At 40.6% G+C, this 12,085-nt stretch overlaps 1 protein-coding gene across 6 annotated transcripts in view; it reads left to right on the top strand.

Moving 5' to 3' along the window:
• PCNX1 (pecanex 1) overlaps positions 1 to 11,052 on the top strand; it is a 136,325-nt gene extending 125,273 nt beyond the window's left edge. For all 6 annotated transcript variants that reach the window (XM_053312790.1, XM_053312795.1, XM_053312780.1 and 3 more), the window contains 3 exons: positions 361 to 800; positions 4,362 to 4,502; positions 6,586 to 11,052. In XM_053312790.1, coding sequence (XP_053168765.1) covers positions 361 to 800; positions 4,362 to 4,502; positions 6,586 to 6,726 — 722 coding nt within the window. In that variant the 3' untranslated portion in view covers positions 6,727 to 11,052. The remainder of the gene's footprint in view (positions 1 to 360; positions 801 to 4,361; positions 4,503 to 6,585) is intronic.
• The last annotated feature ends 1,033 nt before the right edge of the window (positions 11,053 to 12,085 follow it).

The following is a 12,085-nucleotide window of genomic DNA, read 5'->3' as shown; positions in this document are numbered from 1 at the left end:
CATGTTGGTAGCTGCCATGTAGAACAATATAAGGCAGCATTGATGTGGTAACATGCACCAGCGCTAAGAGAAGACAGATGGGAAAATTTAATGAAATTGGAAGCAGGCTCCCACACTTACTGATCCGTGTTGTCCAGTGTATGAAAGAGAGATGGAGTGACCATTGCTGCTTTTAGAAGGCTTTGAACTAGACTGCAGTTTGGAATCTTAGATAAAAACCAGTGGTGTTGTGTCTAAACTGCATGTGGCTTTTCCAGTTTGCCCACCAATTTTAGATCAAGCAAGTGGTGTATACCACATACCGTTGTTGTTTTTTTGTGGCAGGGGGGTTGCATTCATGATCTCATATTTCACTTGCAGGCACCAGCCACAGTGCTCATTCAGTGCAGTCCAGCCTTGTCAGACATTCCCCAGCTCGTGCCTCAGTTGCTAGCCAGTCGTCCTATTGCTACAGCAGTCGTCACTCATCCCTCCGTACGTCCGCTACTGGCTTTGTGCCTTGTCGACGCTCCTCAACCAGCCAGCTCTCCCTTCGCAACCTTCCATCGTCCATCCAGTCGCGTCTGTCCATGGTGAACCAAATGGAACCCCCTAGCCAGACCGGCAGTGTCAGCGTGCAGCATGGCCTGCCCTCATCCAGCAGCTCCAGCCAAAGCATCCCAGCCTGCAAACAGCATGCCCTTGTTGGGTTTCTAGGGACAGATGGGGTGACTAACGTTGCCGATACACAGCCAGGCACTAATGCAAGCCCTGTAAACCAGACGCAAACCAAAAGGGATGATGTTGTTTACAGAATCCAGGTAAATCAAACAGAATAATTTTCCCCATCTTATTTTATCCACTGTGCATGAAGCTCTTTTTTTACTACCTCAGCACTTACATAATGCAATATTGTGGAGTGGAGTTGTGGTTCTTGCATTAAAGTTACCTATAGAGATTATGTACCTTAAGGGGTAGGTATTCTGCTAGTTAGAAATACATTTTAGAGTTCTTAGTGGGCAGGTGTGCTGGAGTCACTGGACCTTCAGTTTACTAAAAATGGTTACTTATGTTGCAAGTGGTTATTACTTTTTTAAAGCCCTCAGCAGTATGGCTGGTTATTACCTTTAAAGCTCTTAACAGTTTGGGCCCTGAACGACCACCAGCTCCCAAGGATTTCTACCCACCCAACAAGATGGTCAGAGGAGCCTTTGCTCCGTGTGCCACTGTTGAAAGAGGCTAGATCAGGCCTGCTCCACTTAGGCCCCCCAACTGTTTTTGGACTACAGCTCCCATAATCCCCAATCACAGTGGCCAGTAGCCAGGGATTGTGGGAACTGCAGGCCAACATCTGCAGGAGGGCCAAAGTTGAGCATCCCTGGGCTAAATTGCCATGCATGTGGGGCAGGGCCTACTCAGTTGTTGCCCCCAGGCTCTGGAATGCTCTCCCAGTGAATGTCCACTCCTTGACATCTGTGTCTTTTTTTAAAAGACCTCTTTATTTGTTCAGGCTTTTACCTCTTAGAAGGTGCCAGGCTTTTCAGCTTGCTTGCTTCTGTTTATCTTTGTTTATTGTTTTTGTTGTGTTGCAGTTTTTAGGTTTTAAATGTAACTTTTCTGGAATTTTATTGTATCTTAACTTTTGTAAACCACCTTGAGATGAATTATGAAAGGTGGTATAAAAATTGAACAATAAATAAAGTGCATCCAGTGCACAACTCCCAGGCAGTAAAATGGGAAAGCTACCCCAAAATGTATTGTATTTTGCTCTCCACATATTAGGCATTTAAAGTTACATCCTATATGAAAGACTGGTTGAATAATAAACTTCTATTATTGATTGTGGCCTCCATCACTAGCACTAACTCTGTAGTTAGCAACTTCTAAATAAATTTCTCAATACATAATCAAAGTTTATATGCAGCCAAAATAAAGATGATTCTTTTAAAAGCAATTCTTTTCTGCCCATATTGCATCCGCAAGTTCACGTCCGGCGGAGTTGTTCAGGGTTGTGAGAGGGCTAGTATGTGCCCCTCCTCCCTTGAATCAGAATTTGGAACCATCTATTACCCGCTGTGATGTGTTTAATGAATTCTTTGTGGGGAAAATCTCTCATATTCAGGCCGACTTGGATTTCATCTCCACATTTACTTAAGTATCTGATGCAGAGGTATCCAGTGACTCCTCTTATGTGGTTAGACTGGATCAGTTCCAGTTTGTGACTCCTGAGGATGTGGACAAGCTGATTGGAATGGTGCGGCCCACCACCTATCCTCTTGACCCTTGCCCGACATGGCTCGATCAATCTAGCAGGGAGGCTGTTGTAGAAGGCCTGGTTAGAGATCATAAATGCATCTCTGAGGGAAGGTAGGATGCCTCCTAGTCTTAAGGAGGCAATTATTAGACCGCTTCTAAAGAAGCCTACCTTAGATCCCTCAGAGCTGAGTAACTACAGGCCTGTCTCCAACCTTCCATGGCTGGGCAAGGTAATTGAGAGGGTGGTAGCCTCCCAGCTCCAGACATTCTTGGAGGAAACAGATTATCTAGACCCATTTCAAACTGGCTTCCGGGCTGGCTATGGGGTGGAGACGGCCTCGGTCGGTCTGATGGATGATCTCCAACTGGCAATTGACAGAGGAAGTGTGATTCTGTTGGTCCTTTTGGACCTCTTGGCGACTTTCGATACTATCGACCATAGTATCCTTCTGAAGCGTCTGAGGGGGTTGGGGTGGGAGGCACTGCTTTGCAGTGGTTCTGCTCCTACCTCTCGGGCAGGTTCCAGATGCTGTACCTTGGAGACTGCTGTTCTTCAAAATCTGAACTTTAGTACGGTGTCCCTCTGTATTGTCTCCGATGTTGTTTAACATCTACATGAAACCACTGGGAGAGATCATCAGGAGATTTGGTGCGGGGTGCTATCAGTATGCTGATGACACCCAAATCTATTTCTCCATGACAGCATCATCAGAGAGGGCATAACCTTCCTAAATGCCTGCCTGGAGTCAATAATGGGCTGGATGAGGGATAACAAACTGAGACTGAATCCAGATAAGACGGAGGTACTCATTGTGCGAGGTTGGAACTCGAGAGACAATTTTGATCTGCCTATTCTGGATGGGGTCATACTTCCCCAGAAGGAACAGGTACGCAGTCTAGGGGTGCTTCTGGATCCAAGTCTCTCCTTGGTGTCCCAGGTTGAGACAGTGGCCAGAAGTGCCTTCTATCAGCTTCGGCTGATACGCCAGCTGCGTCCGTTTCTTGAGTTAGACAACTTCAAAACAGTGGTACATCTGCTGGTAACCTCCAGACTGGATTACAGCAATGCGCTCTGTGTGGGGCTGCCCTTGTACGTAGTCCGGAAGCTACAGTTGGTCCAGAATGCGGCAGCCAGGCTGGTCTCTGGGTCATCTAGGGGAGACCGTATTACTCACATATTGAAGGAGTTACTCTGGCTGCCAATATGTTTCCAGGCAAAATACAAGGTGTTGATCATAACCTATAAAGCCCTAAACAGCTTGGGCCCTGGGTTTTTAAGAGAATGTCTTCTTCATTATGAACCCCACTGCCCATTGAGATCATCAGGAGAGGTCCGTCTGCATTTGCCACCGGCTTGTCTGGTGGCTACTCAGGGATGGGCCTTCTCCGTTGCTGCCCCGAGGCTTTGGAATGCGCTCCCTAGTGAAATAAGAGCCTCCCCATCTCTGACATCCTTTAAAAAGTCCTTAAAGACGCATTTCTTCACCCAGGCTTTTAATTGATATTGTTTTGATTGTTTTAAATGTTGTTTTTAGAATATTGTTTTAAAATTTTAAATTGTTTTAAATTTCTTGCTTTTAAATTTTTTTTTGTTTTTGTTTTTAATTAATGTTTTGCTTTTTAATCTTGTTGTAAACCGCCAAGAGACGTAAGTTTTAGGTGGTGTAAAAATATGATAAATAAATAAATAAATAAAGACCTTGCATATGGACAAATTTGGATTGAGTTTAATATATTTATTAAGGTCCCCCTGCTACTTCATTAAAAGAAAGTGTTTGCCCTTTCTGCACCATAAGCACAGGTTAACAGATCAGAAAACCTGATTTATTCTTTATTCTGTGTACTAAAGTTTTGGAGCTGAATAGATCTTCATGCTTGGGATTGACTGCTCAGAGTTCTGGTGATAAAGCATGGAAGCTATGGAAGCTATCTTTTTTTCTTTTTCTTTTTTTTAAGTAAGAGGGAGCATTACTCAGCTGTATTCTAAACTGGTCCAATCTGTACCACATCCTTCTTCTGAACATAAGGATTCTCTCTCGCTATGTAACTGAAGTGGGAGAGAGTGTAATTTCCCTTTAAATAAAAAGATGATGATTCCACAATATTGTAAGCTATTTCTGTTGCAGATAATGGATCCTAGCCAAGTATTGGAGGGGATCAACTTGTCCAAAAGAAAGGAACTGCAGTGGCCAGATGAGATGATAAGGCTAAAAGCTGGAAGAAATAGCTGGAAAGACTGGAGTCCTCAGGAAGGCATGGAAGGCCATGTAAGTGGGTTTTGGAGTCTGACATGTTCATTTGAAAAGTCATCTTAAATACAGCTCAACCAGCACAGGGTTTTAGTCAGAACTATGTATACTTTGTGCTAAGAAAGAAAATTAAATTGGGACACTAAGAAAAGCTCAGTTCTACAACCTATACATCATGGCAAATAAAACAATTATATGGAATTTTTCATAATTGTGCTTTTGCAACTCAGTAGGGGCAAAAGGCTGCATAGGGCCCTAGAGCCCAACCATTGCTGATCCTCCCCAAATCCCCAATTGTTTTGGTTCATGAGATTCTACTAGGTGTTCTTGGCATGCTTTGAAGCTGAACTTTATGGACATGATATCTAGAAACTTGCAATTAAAAAAGGAAAGTACCAAGTTTCTCACTTGGAGGGTGAAATAACAGAATATACTTATGACTAGTTTTGAATGCTCTATGTTTTCTGTTTGCTGGCTAGAGAGTCAACTTAGACACTTCGGTGATGTGTAAATCTCTGCTGATCAGTGCAAAAGACATAATTACAAACACTTGGAACATGCAATAAAATTAAGAATAAAAACACTTCCATTCCCTTCCCCTTCTCTCCTGTCTGTTATTGGCTATTAATGCCTTTTGGTATGTTTGTCCCATGAAATATAGCCCAACGCAACTCTCTTTCAGAGTAGGAAAAAACATCCAAATAGGCCCTGTTTAAACATCATGCCCATGGGTGGGTGGCCATCAGTCTCTGAAGCAGGCTAGGCATACCAAAGAGTGAAGCATGAAAACATGATCTTTTCCCTCCAGCACTCATAGGATTTAGGAGATAATAACCAGATTTTTGTCTGGTTCAGGCCATTGTCTTGTCATAAGACAATCATCTCCTAGACCCTGTTTTGAAATCATTGTATTGTCTACTTTAGGTTTACAGACAAAATACAAAGTGCTGGTTGTTACCTATAGAGCCCTAAATTACTTGGGTCCAGGTTATCTAAGAGCATGCCGCCTTCTGTAGGATCCCACCACTTTCTGAGGTCTTCTGGGGAAGTCCACTGCAGTTGCCACCAGCTTGTTTGGCAGCAATTTGGGGTCAGGCCTCTGAGCTTTGGAACATGCTCCCTGTTGAGATACGAGGATTAATATCCGCTGCTGCTGTTTATATACTGCTTTTCAGTACAAAGGTTCTCACAGAAGAAGATGGTTCCCTTTCCACAAAGGGCTCATAGTCTAAAAAGAAACACAAAGTAGAAGCCAGCACAGTCCCTGGAGGGAGGTTGTGCTTAGGGTTGCAGATCCTTGTGGCATCTGAGGCCTTGAAAACATATCTTTTTGGAGAGGTTTTTAGTTCATTTTAATTTTTTTAATTAAAAAAATGTAATTGGGGAGAAGAGCTAATCTTGTGGCAGCAAGCATAAATTGCCCCCTTGGCTAAGCAGTGTCTGCACTGGTTTGCATTTGAATGGGAGACCACATGTGTGAACACTGTACGATATTCTCCTCAGGGGATAGGGACACTCGGGGAAGAGCATCTGCAGGCTTGCATGTAGAAGGTTCCAATTTCTCTCCTTGGCATCTCCTAGATAGTGCTGAGAGTGACTCCTGCCTTCAGCCCTGAAGGAACTGCTGCCAGTCTATGTAGACAATACAGAACTGGATGGATCAATGGACTTGTCATGGGACAAGTACCAGTTGCAGGGGAGTAACAGCAGGAGAGAGGGCATGCCCTCAACTCCTGCCTGTAGGCTTCCAGCGGCATCTGGTGGGCCACTGTGTGAAACAGGCTGCTGGACTAGATGGGCCTTGGGCCTGATCCAGCAGGGCTGTTTTATGTTCTTATGACTGACTCAGTATAAGCTAGCTTCCTATGTTACCAAGTTTTTAATTAATTTTTTTAATTAAGTTAGTTAATTGTTGATATTTTGTTGGAAACCACCTCAAGATTTAATGAGTGGCAGTATACGAATAATAAACAAATAGAACAGTAAATTAAAAATGATGAAAGTAAATATATCAAATATTTGATATAGTAAATCACAATAATGAAAGAATGACTTGGAAGAATTAAACCTTTTTCTTCTCTCTTGCTTGACTTACCTCCAGGTGATTCACCGCTGGGTGCCTTGCAGCAGAGATCCAGGGAGTAGATCTCACATAGACAAAACCATCCTGCTGGTCCAGATTGAAGACAAATACGTTGCTGTGATTGAAACTGGAGTTCTAGAACTTGGGGCTGAAGTGTGAGCTGTTTTGGCAGTTAACTTTTCATAATCCTTTCCCAAAAAGTTTAGAAATGAGGTGGAGCTCAAGAGGATGCTCCTTGAAGCCTCAAACATTAATCAAGTATAATAGGAAAGGACTTGAAAACCAAGTAGGGACGTGTCAGCCTCTGGCCCATAATAACTAAGAAGGCCTCTTTTTTTGGCTATTTGTCAAGTTAGCTACTGAGGAAAACATTTTGCATGAGAGGTAAACTTTTGTTTTTTACTTTATATTATGCATTGCAGTGCTTTAAAACACACACACACTTTCCAGTTTTAAAATAGGAACATGTTTTCCTAATTGTTCTGCCAAAAAAGGCCATGTTTTGTCAGAGTAATGTGGGATTCCATACGTCTTTTTTTATTTAAGCAACTGAGTAGCATACAAATTTTGAGTTCAGTGTATACATGATGAGAGTTACCAGACTTAAAAGATTTTTATTCCTCATGAGCAGAAATCTTCAGCGAGAAAACTGCACTAATATTTTTTTTATGGCAATGCACTAAAGGTAAAAAAAAACCTGAGATTGCTCAGAACATTTATTTATATAAATATATAAATATATAAATATATAAATATATAAAAAAGAATAAAATACCATTATTTAATTGCCTTTGGGATTAAACCCCCTCCCACTCCATATTCATATTGATGGTAGGAACTGTGCCATTGATTCATTTCTGGCTTAATAAACTAGATTGCATACCAGTAAATTCATACTGTTCACACTCTATGGTGGAGTACCAGTAATTATTGGATAAAATACCAGATGATTCCACTCCTGCTGATACCATCTGCTGGTGCAAATATGCAGCAATTTCACATTTTTACAGTGGCTCCAAACATACAATTGTGCATTTGGTTCCTCTAACTTGGGTTTCTTCCCCACTCAAAATCGGCTATTAGCATCCATTGTAGAACATTTCTTTTGCTGAGGGAAGGCCCAATGTTTATGGGATAGTGGCACACTCTGTTCTGGGACTTCTTCCTCCATTCAGTTAGGTGGATCAACCTGACATTTGTATTAAAAAAAGAAATATCAGAGGCACAGCACAGCTGTCATATCACTTGTACCATTTCACCTTTTAGCTCCCTTTTAGACCTTATTCTTTTCTGTGACTTGAATTTCATTTTCAGTGATTATATATTCTGTAATTAACTGTACTTTGAGTATAACTGTGAAATTGAATTATGTTACATATCTTAGGTTTTACTGTGTTGGTTTGTTTTTTTTAAAGTGTGTGTTGTCAGGGAAACAAGTTGCTCACACAGAATTGGAGCAAGAAGAGGAAGCTGCAATTTCTTAACTTGCTGCTTCTATGACTTGCTCCACAACATTCATGAAAAATTGTACATGTAATGTTTTTTTTCCTGGTGTGTGATCTGGAACTCTGCAGAGACACAGTTCACATTTGTAACTTTTGGAAGCAGCCATCTTCTTTTCTCCTCACCCTTCTTGGTGGTACTTAAGTTTAAATGATGCATGGGTGATCTTGCAAGGGAGGAGTTGCAGTGATTTCTCTGCACTGCCCTGCAATCAAAGTCATTGCATACTAATGAAAGAGTTGGTGTTCTCATGACCTGAGAAGATATGAAGTTCTAATGGAAACTGTCAGATGCCATGGAAAATATAGCCTTTGTGTTCTTCAAAGTGTCCCTAAATTGAAAACATTCCCAGTGTATTGAATATATGGTCTTGGTTAGGGTCACATACCATGCAAAGTTTTTCACTTCCAAGTGCTGTAGATTTAACTGCTATAGATAAAACATATTCTTGTGCACAGGGAATCACATACTTAAGTTTGCAGAGGGAAAGGGGAAGGGTATGTATACATACATAAATACATACATACACATGCAAACATATAAAAAAACTATTGAAAGTGTTTTGTTCTAGCCTTGGATACTGGCTGTGTACATAAATTATCTCAGAACTGCAGTGTCTGCAGTTTAGCACTTGGTTATATTGGCACTGCCATCATTTTACAGGCATGAATGAAACCAACTTTGATATTTTAACAGGTCATTCTGGACTCCCTTCTCAGTTGACAATTTTAGATTTTTTTAAATCATTCCTATCTTGTGTTTTCCAAGAATAGTAAGGGAAGGTTGTCCATCTGTTTCTGAAGATAATCTTTGAGCTCACATACATTTGCTTCCATCACTTTTATGGGGAGAGGGGGAAAGTGCCAGCTTGAGTAAGGCAATGACTTGAGTATAGTATGGGTGTATGCCTGCACTGATTTTCTTTGAGAACAGAATTTTACTTTCCCCTCCTTACCATCAAGCTGACAACAAACACTGGCAAAAATTGGTGGCTTGTAACAGACACTACCTACCCTTGACTTAAGACTAGAAAATAGAATTTAGAGACAGAAAATAATCTTAAGACTTTTGATGCATTCATACATGGATCAATTTATAATTTTATGAGTACAATTTCTTGAACACTGATAGAAGTCATATGGTGAACTTGGTTTTCAGTTACAACAATACTGAATATATAACTCTAATACATGCAAGGCATGCAGCTCCAATTTCACCCTCAGGTTTCTTCACTTGTCAGTATCCCATTCATTTGGGAATAGGGCTCTTGAATTATTGGTTCCTAATGTATTGACCATCTATTTAGTACATAAGGAATTTCTGCCCAGATTTCTTGTCTACATTTCTCTTTGCTCAGTGTATGGGGTGAATGCTGGAAACCAAAAAGATTAAATTGCAAAACAGCTTTCATTATGTGGAGATGCAGTCTATGGAATTCGACATCTTGGCAGGTTTCTTATGAATTTCTCCAGCAAGATTCACAACCATTGTTTTGAATGCTGAAAACTTTCAAAAACTCTTTCCATTGACTCTAGAAAACTTGTACTCTGCAATATTGTGTGTAGTTGATATTCCACTAGATTAATTACTCTCTGCTCAGACTAGCCTCTGGGGATGTAGAACCAGGAACACAGTGAAAATGAGTTTTTCTACAGCTGATATTTTTTAAATCTATACTTAATAAGCTGAATACCCAACTGGGGCAAATCTTTAAACAATGAAGCATTCTTAACTTCTCTGTTAAGAATGTCTGGGGGCAACTTAAGCTGAATTTTTCCTTACCTCATTTTTAAATGCTTTTATTTTCTTAAAGAATACAATCCTACTCATACTAAATATCTGAGTAGTAAATTATAAGCTTTCTTGTAAAACAAGAAATGCAGAACAAAAAACTTGGTGGGAGAAAAGCAGTGCTTTTAAAGAACGTTATCCCTCACAGGATATCTGGCATGTTGGCAACTCTCTCTCGGCTTTACCTCGAATGGCCACCTTGCTGTTGGGGAGCTGATGATGGCAAAACAGCTGAATAGATGAAACCTTTGAAAACCTTGCTTTGGGACAAAATTCCACCATAGCAGCCAATGGAAATACTTTCTTATCAGATCAGATAACTTAGTTGTGTCATTCTGCCAAGTGGAGTAAAATATATAGAAGAGCCTTTCGAATAATATAGACTAGAAATACTTCATATTAGGTTCAGCCACCACGGTATTATATACCTAATTTTATTAAGGGATTTTTCTTTTACCTATTATATAGGTATCTACTTGTCTGGCCTTACTTGGTGTTTGATAACCTGATGCCCTTTTGCTCTGTGATGCTAGACAGTATATGAAGTTATAGCAGTATTTAATATGTGCCTTAGTAAAATATTGGTGGGTACATAACACCTTGGTGGGAGCTATTGCCCTTGACTAGTTTTCACCCAGATTTTTTGTTTGAAAGCTAAGGTGGCTGCTCCAAAAGGCTTTGGGGTGTATTGCACAATTCACAAGCAAACACTTTAAAAACAAAACCAAACACGAAGTATGCCATTTAAATGTTTCTACTGTGTATACACACAACCCAGCAAAAGTTACTCGGCTTATGACTTCAACAGATGGAAATCACATAGTTTGAAAATTAAACCTGTTAGTGTCCTCATTAAATTAAGCCTGACAACGAACTGCTGATAGTTAATTAGAAGGAAGAGGGGGGAAATATAGCACGTAGGGAAGTGTGAATTGAGTTTGAAATGGGATATGGAAAATATACTTTGCATCTACCAGCATATGAAGATCTTGCCAGGGATTAGGGGTATGTGTACTTGGCGTGTGTCAGTGAGTGTGTGTCTGCGTGTGTGTGTTGTTGGAAACAGCCTGTAAATATTGTACTGTTTAAAAATGGGGAAAGCTGAGGGGGTTTGTTTGCAACATGTTACATTGAAAAGGACAGTATTTACAGTGGAAAAACACTAAAAAAAATTAAAAAAAATCTTTTTCCTCCTGTTGTCCCTTATTTTTATTTTCATCCTCTCACATCTGAGGCTTTTGAACAAAACATAGACATATGCTGCATTTGTCACATTTATCTTGACCTATGAAGGATTATGTCTCAAAATACTTGATGATGCAACCTCCAGGTACTTGATCTTTAAAAGGAAATGTCCTCTCGTTTATACCAATATTCTATCAATATCTTTATTTCGGTCTTTGACCAGCATAAAACATAACAGTAGCATTAAAAATAGTCTATGCCTGTGGAGATAGTAAAGTTAAAGCTAAAATTGTCTTGTTGAACTAAAATCTATAGTGTGTTATAAAACTAATTAAAATAAGATAAAGTAAATGCATAGAGGTTAAGAGCTTGTGAGCATAAAACTAAAATCTATGAGAAGTTATAAAATAGTTAAGATTAGACTTAACATTTGATTAAAATATGATAAATGAAAATGGTATAACTGGGTAGCAGGGGCTGCAGTACAGGTGTATGAGCTGTGTTGGGCCTGGTTAATACTTGCTGACGGTCAATCCCGGCGAATTTTGTATGCTGCCATGCAGAACTTGACAACATTGTGTGTTACAAAAGAGTTGTAGTCAGAGAGTAGTAGGGAAACACAGAACTGACTTGTGCAGCCTGGAAACCTTGTGAGCAGTGGGAGAATGAAGGTACTGTGGGTGTTTCTATAAAATAGGCATTAAAGGAGGACGTGCTCAGTGGTTCTAACTTGCCCAGCTTTATAGGGGCACAGATGTTCCGGGAAGGGAATCTTCTTGTATCCTTCACTTAACACAGCCAAAGAGAGGGTGCTGCAGTGAGCTAAGGAGAAGGCTCTTCTGTGGTTAGGGGCCTCTAGCTATGTTAGAGATGCCGTCGGTGCCACTATGTACTTTGGGCTTTCAGTGATAGGGAGTTTGGGGGCCCTGCCCAGGTCAGTTTGATGCTCTGCATCCATTATGTGCTGTTTAAGAATTGTCCTGGCCTGCTCATAATCCTGGGAAAGTAGTTGGAGTGGGGGTGCGGAAGCCAAGCAATG

Source organism: Hemicordylus capensis, chromosome 1 (assembly GCF_027244095.1).
Source record: "Hemicordylus capensis ecotype Gifberg chromosome 1, rHemCap1.1.pri, whole genome shotgun sequence".
Classification (NCBI taxonomy): Eukaryota; Metazoa; Chordata; class Lepidosauria; order Squamata; family Cordylidae; genus Hemicordylus; species Hemicordylus capensis.
This window is presented reverse-complemented; position numbering and strand designations above follow the sequence as displayed.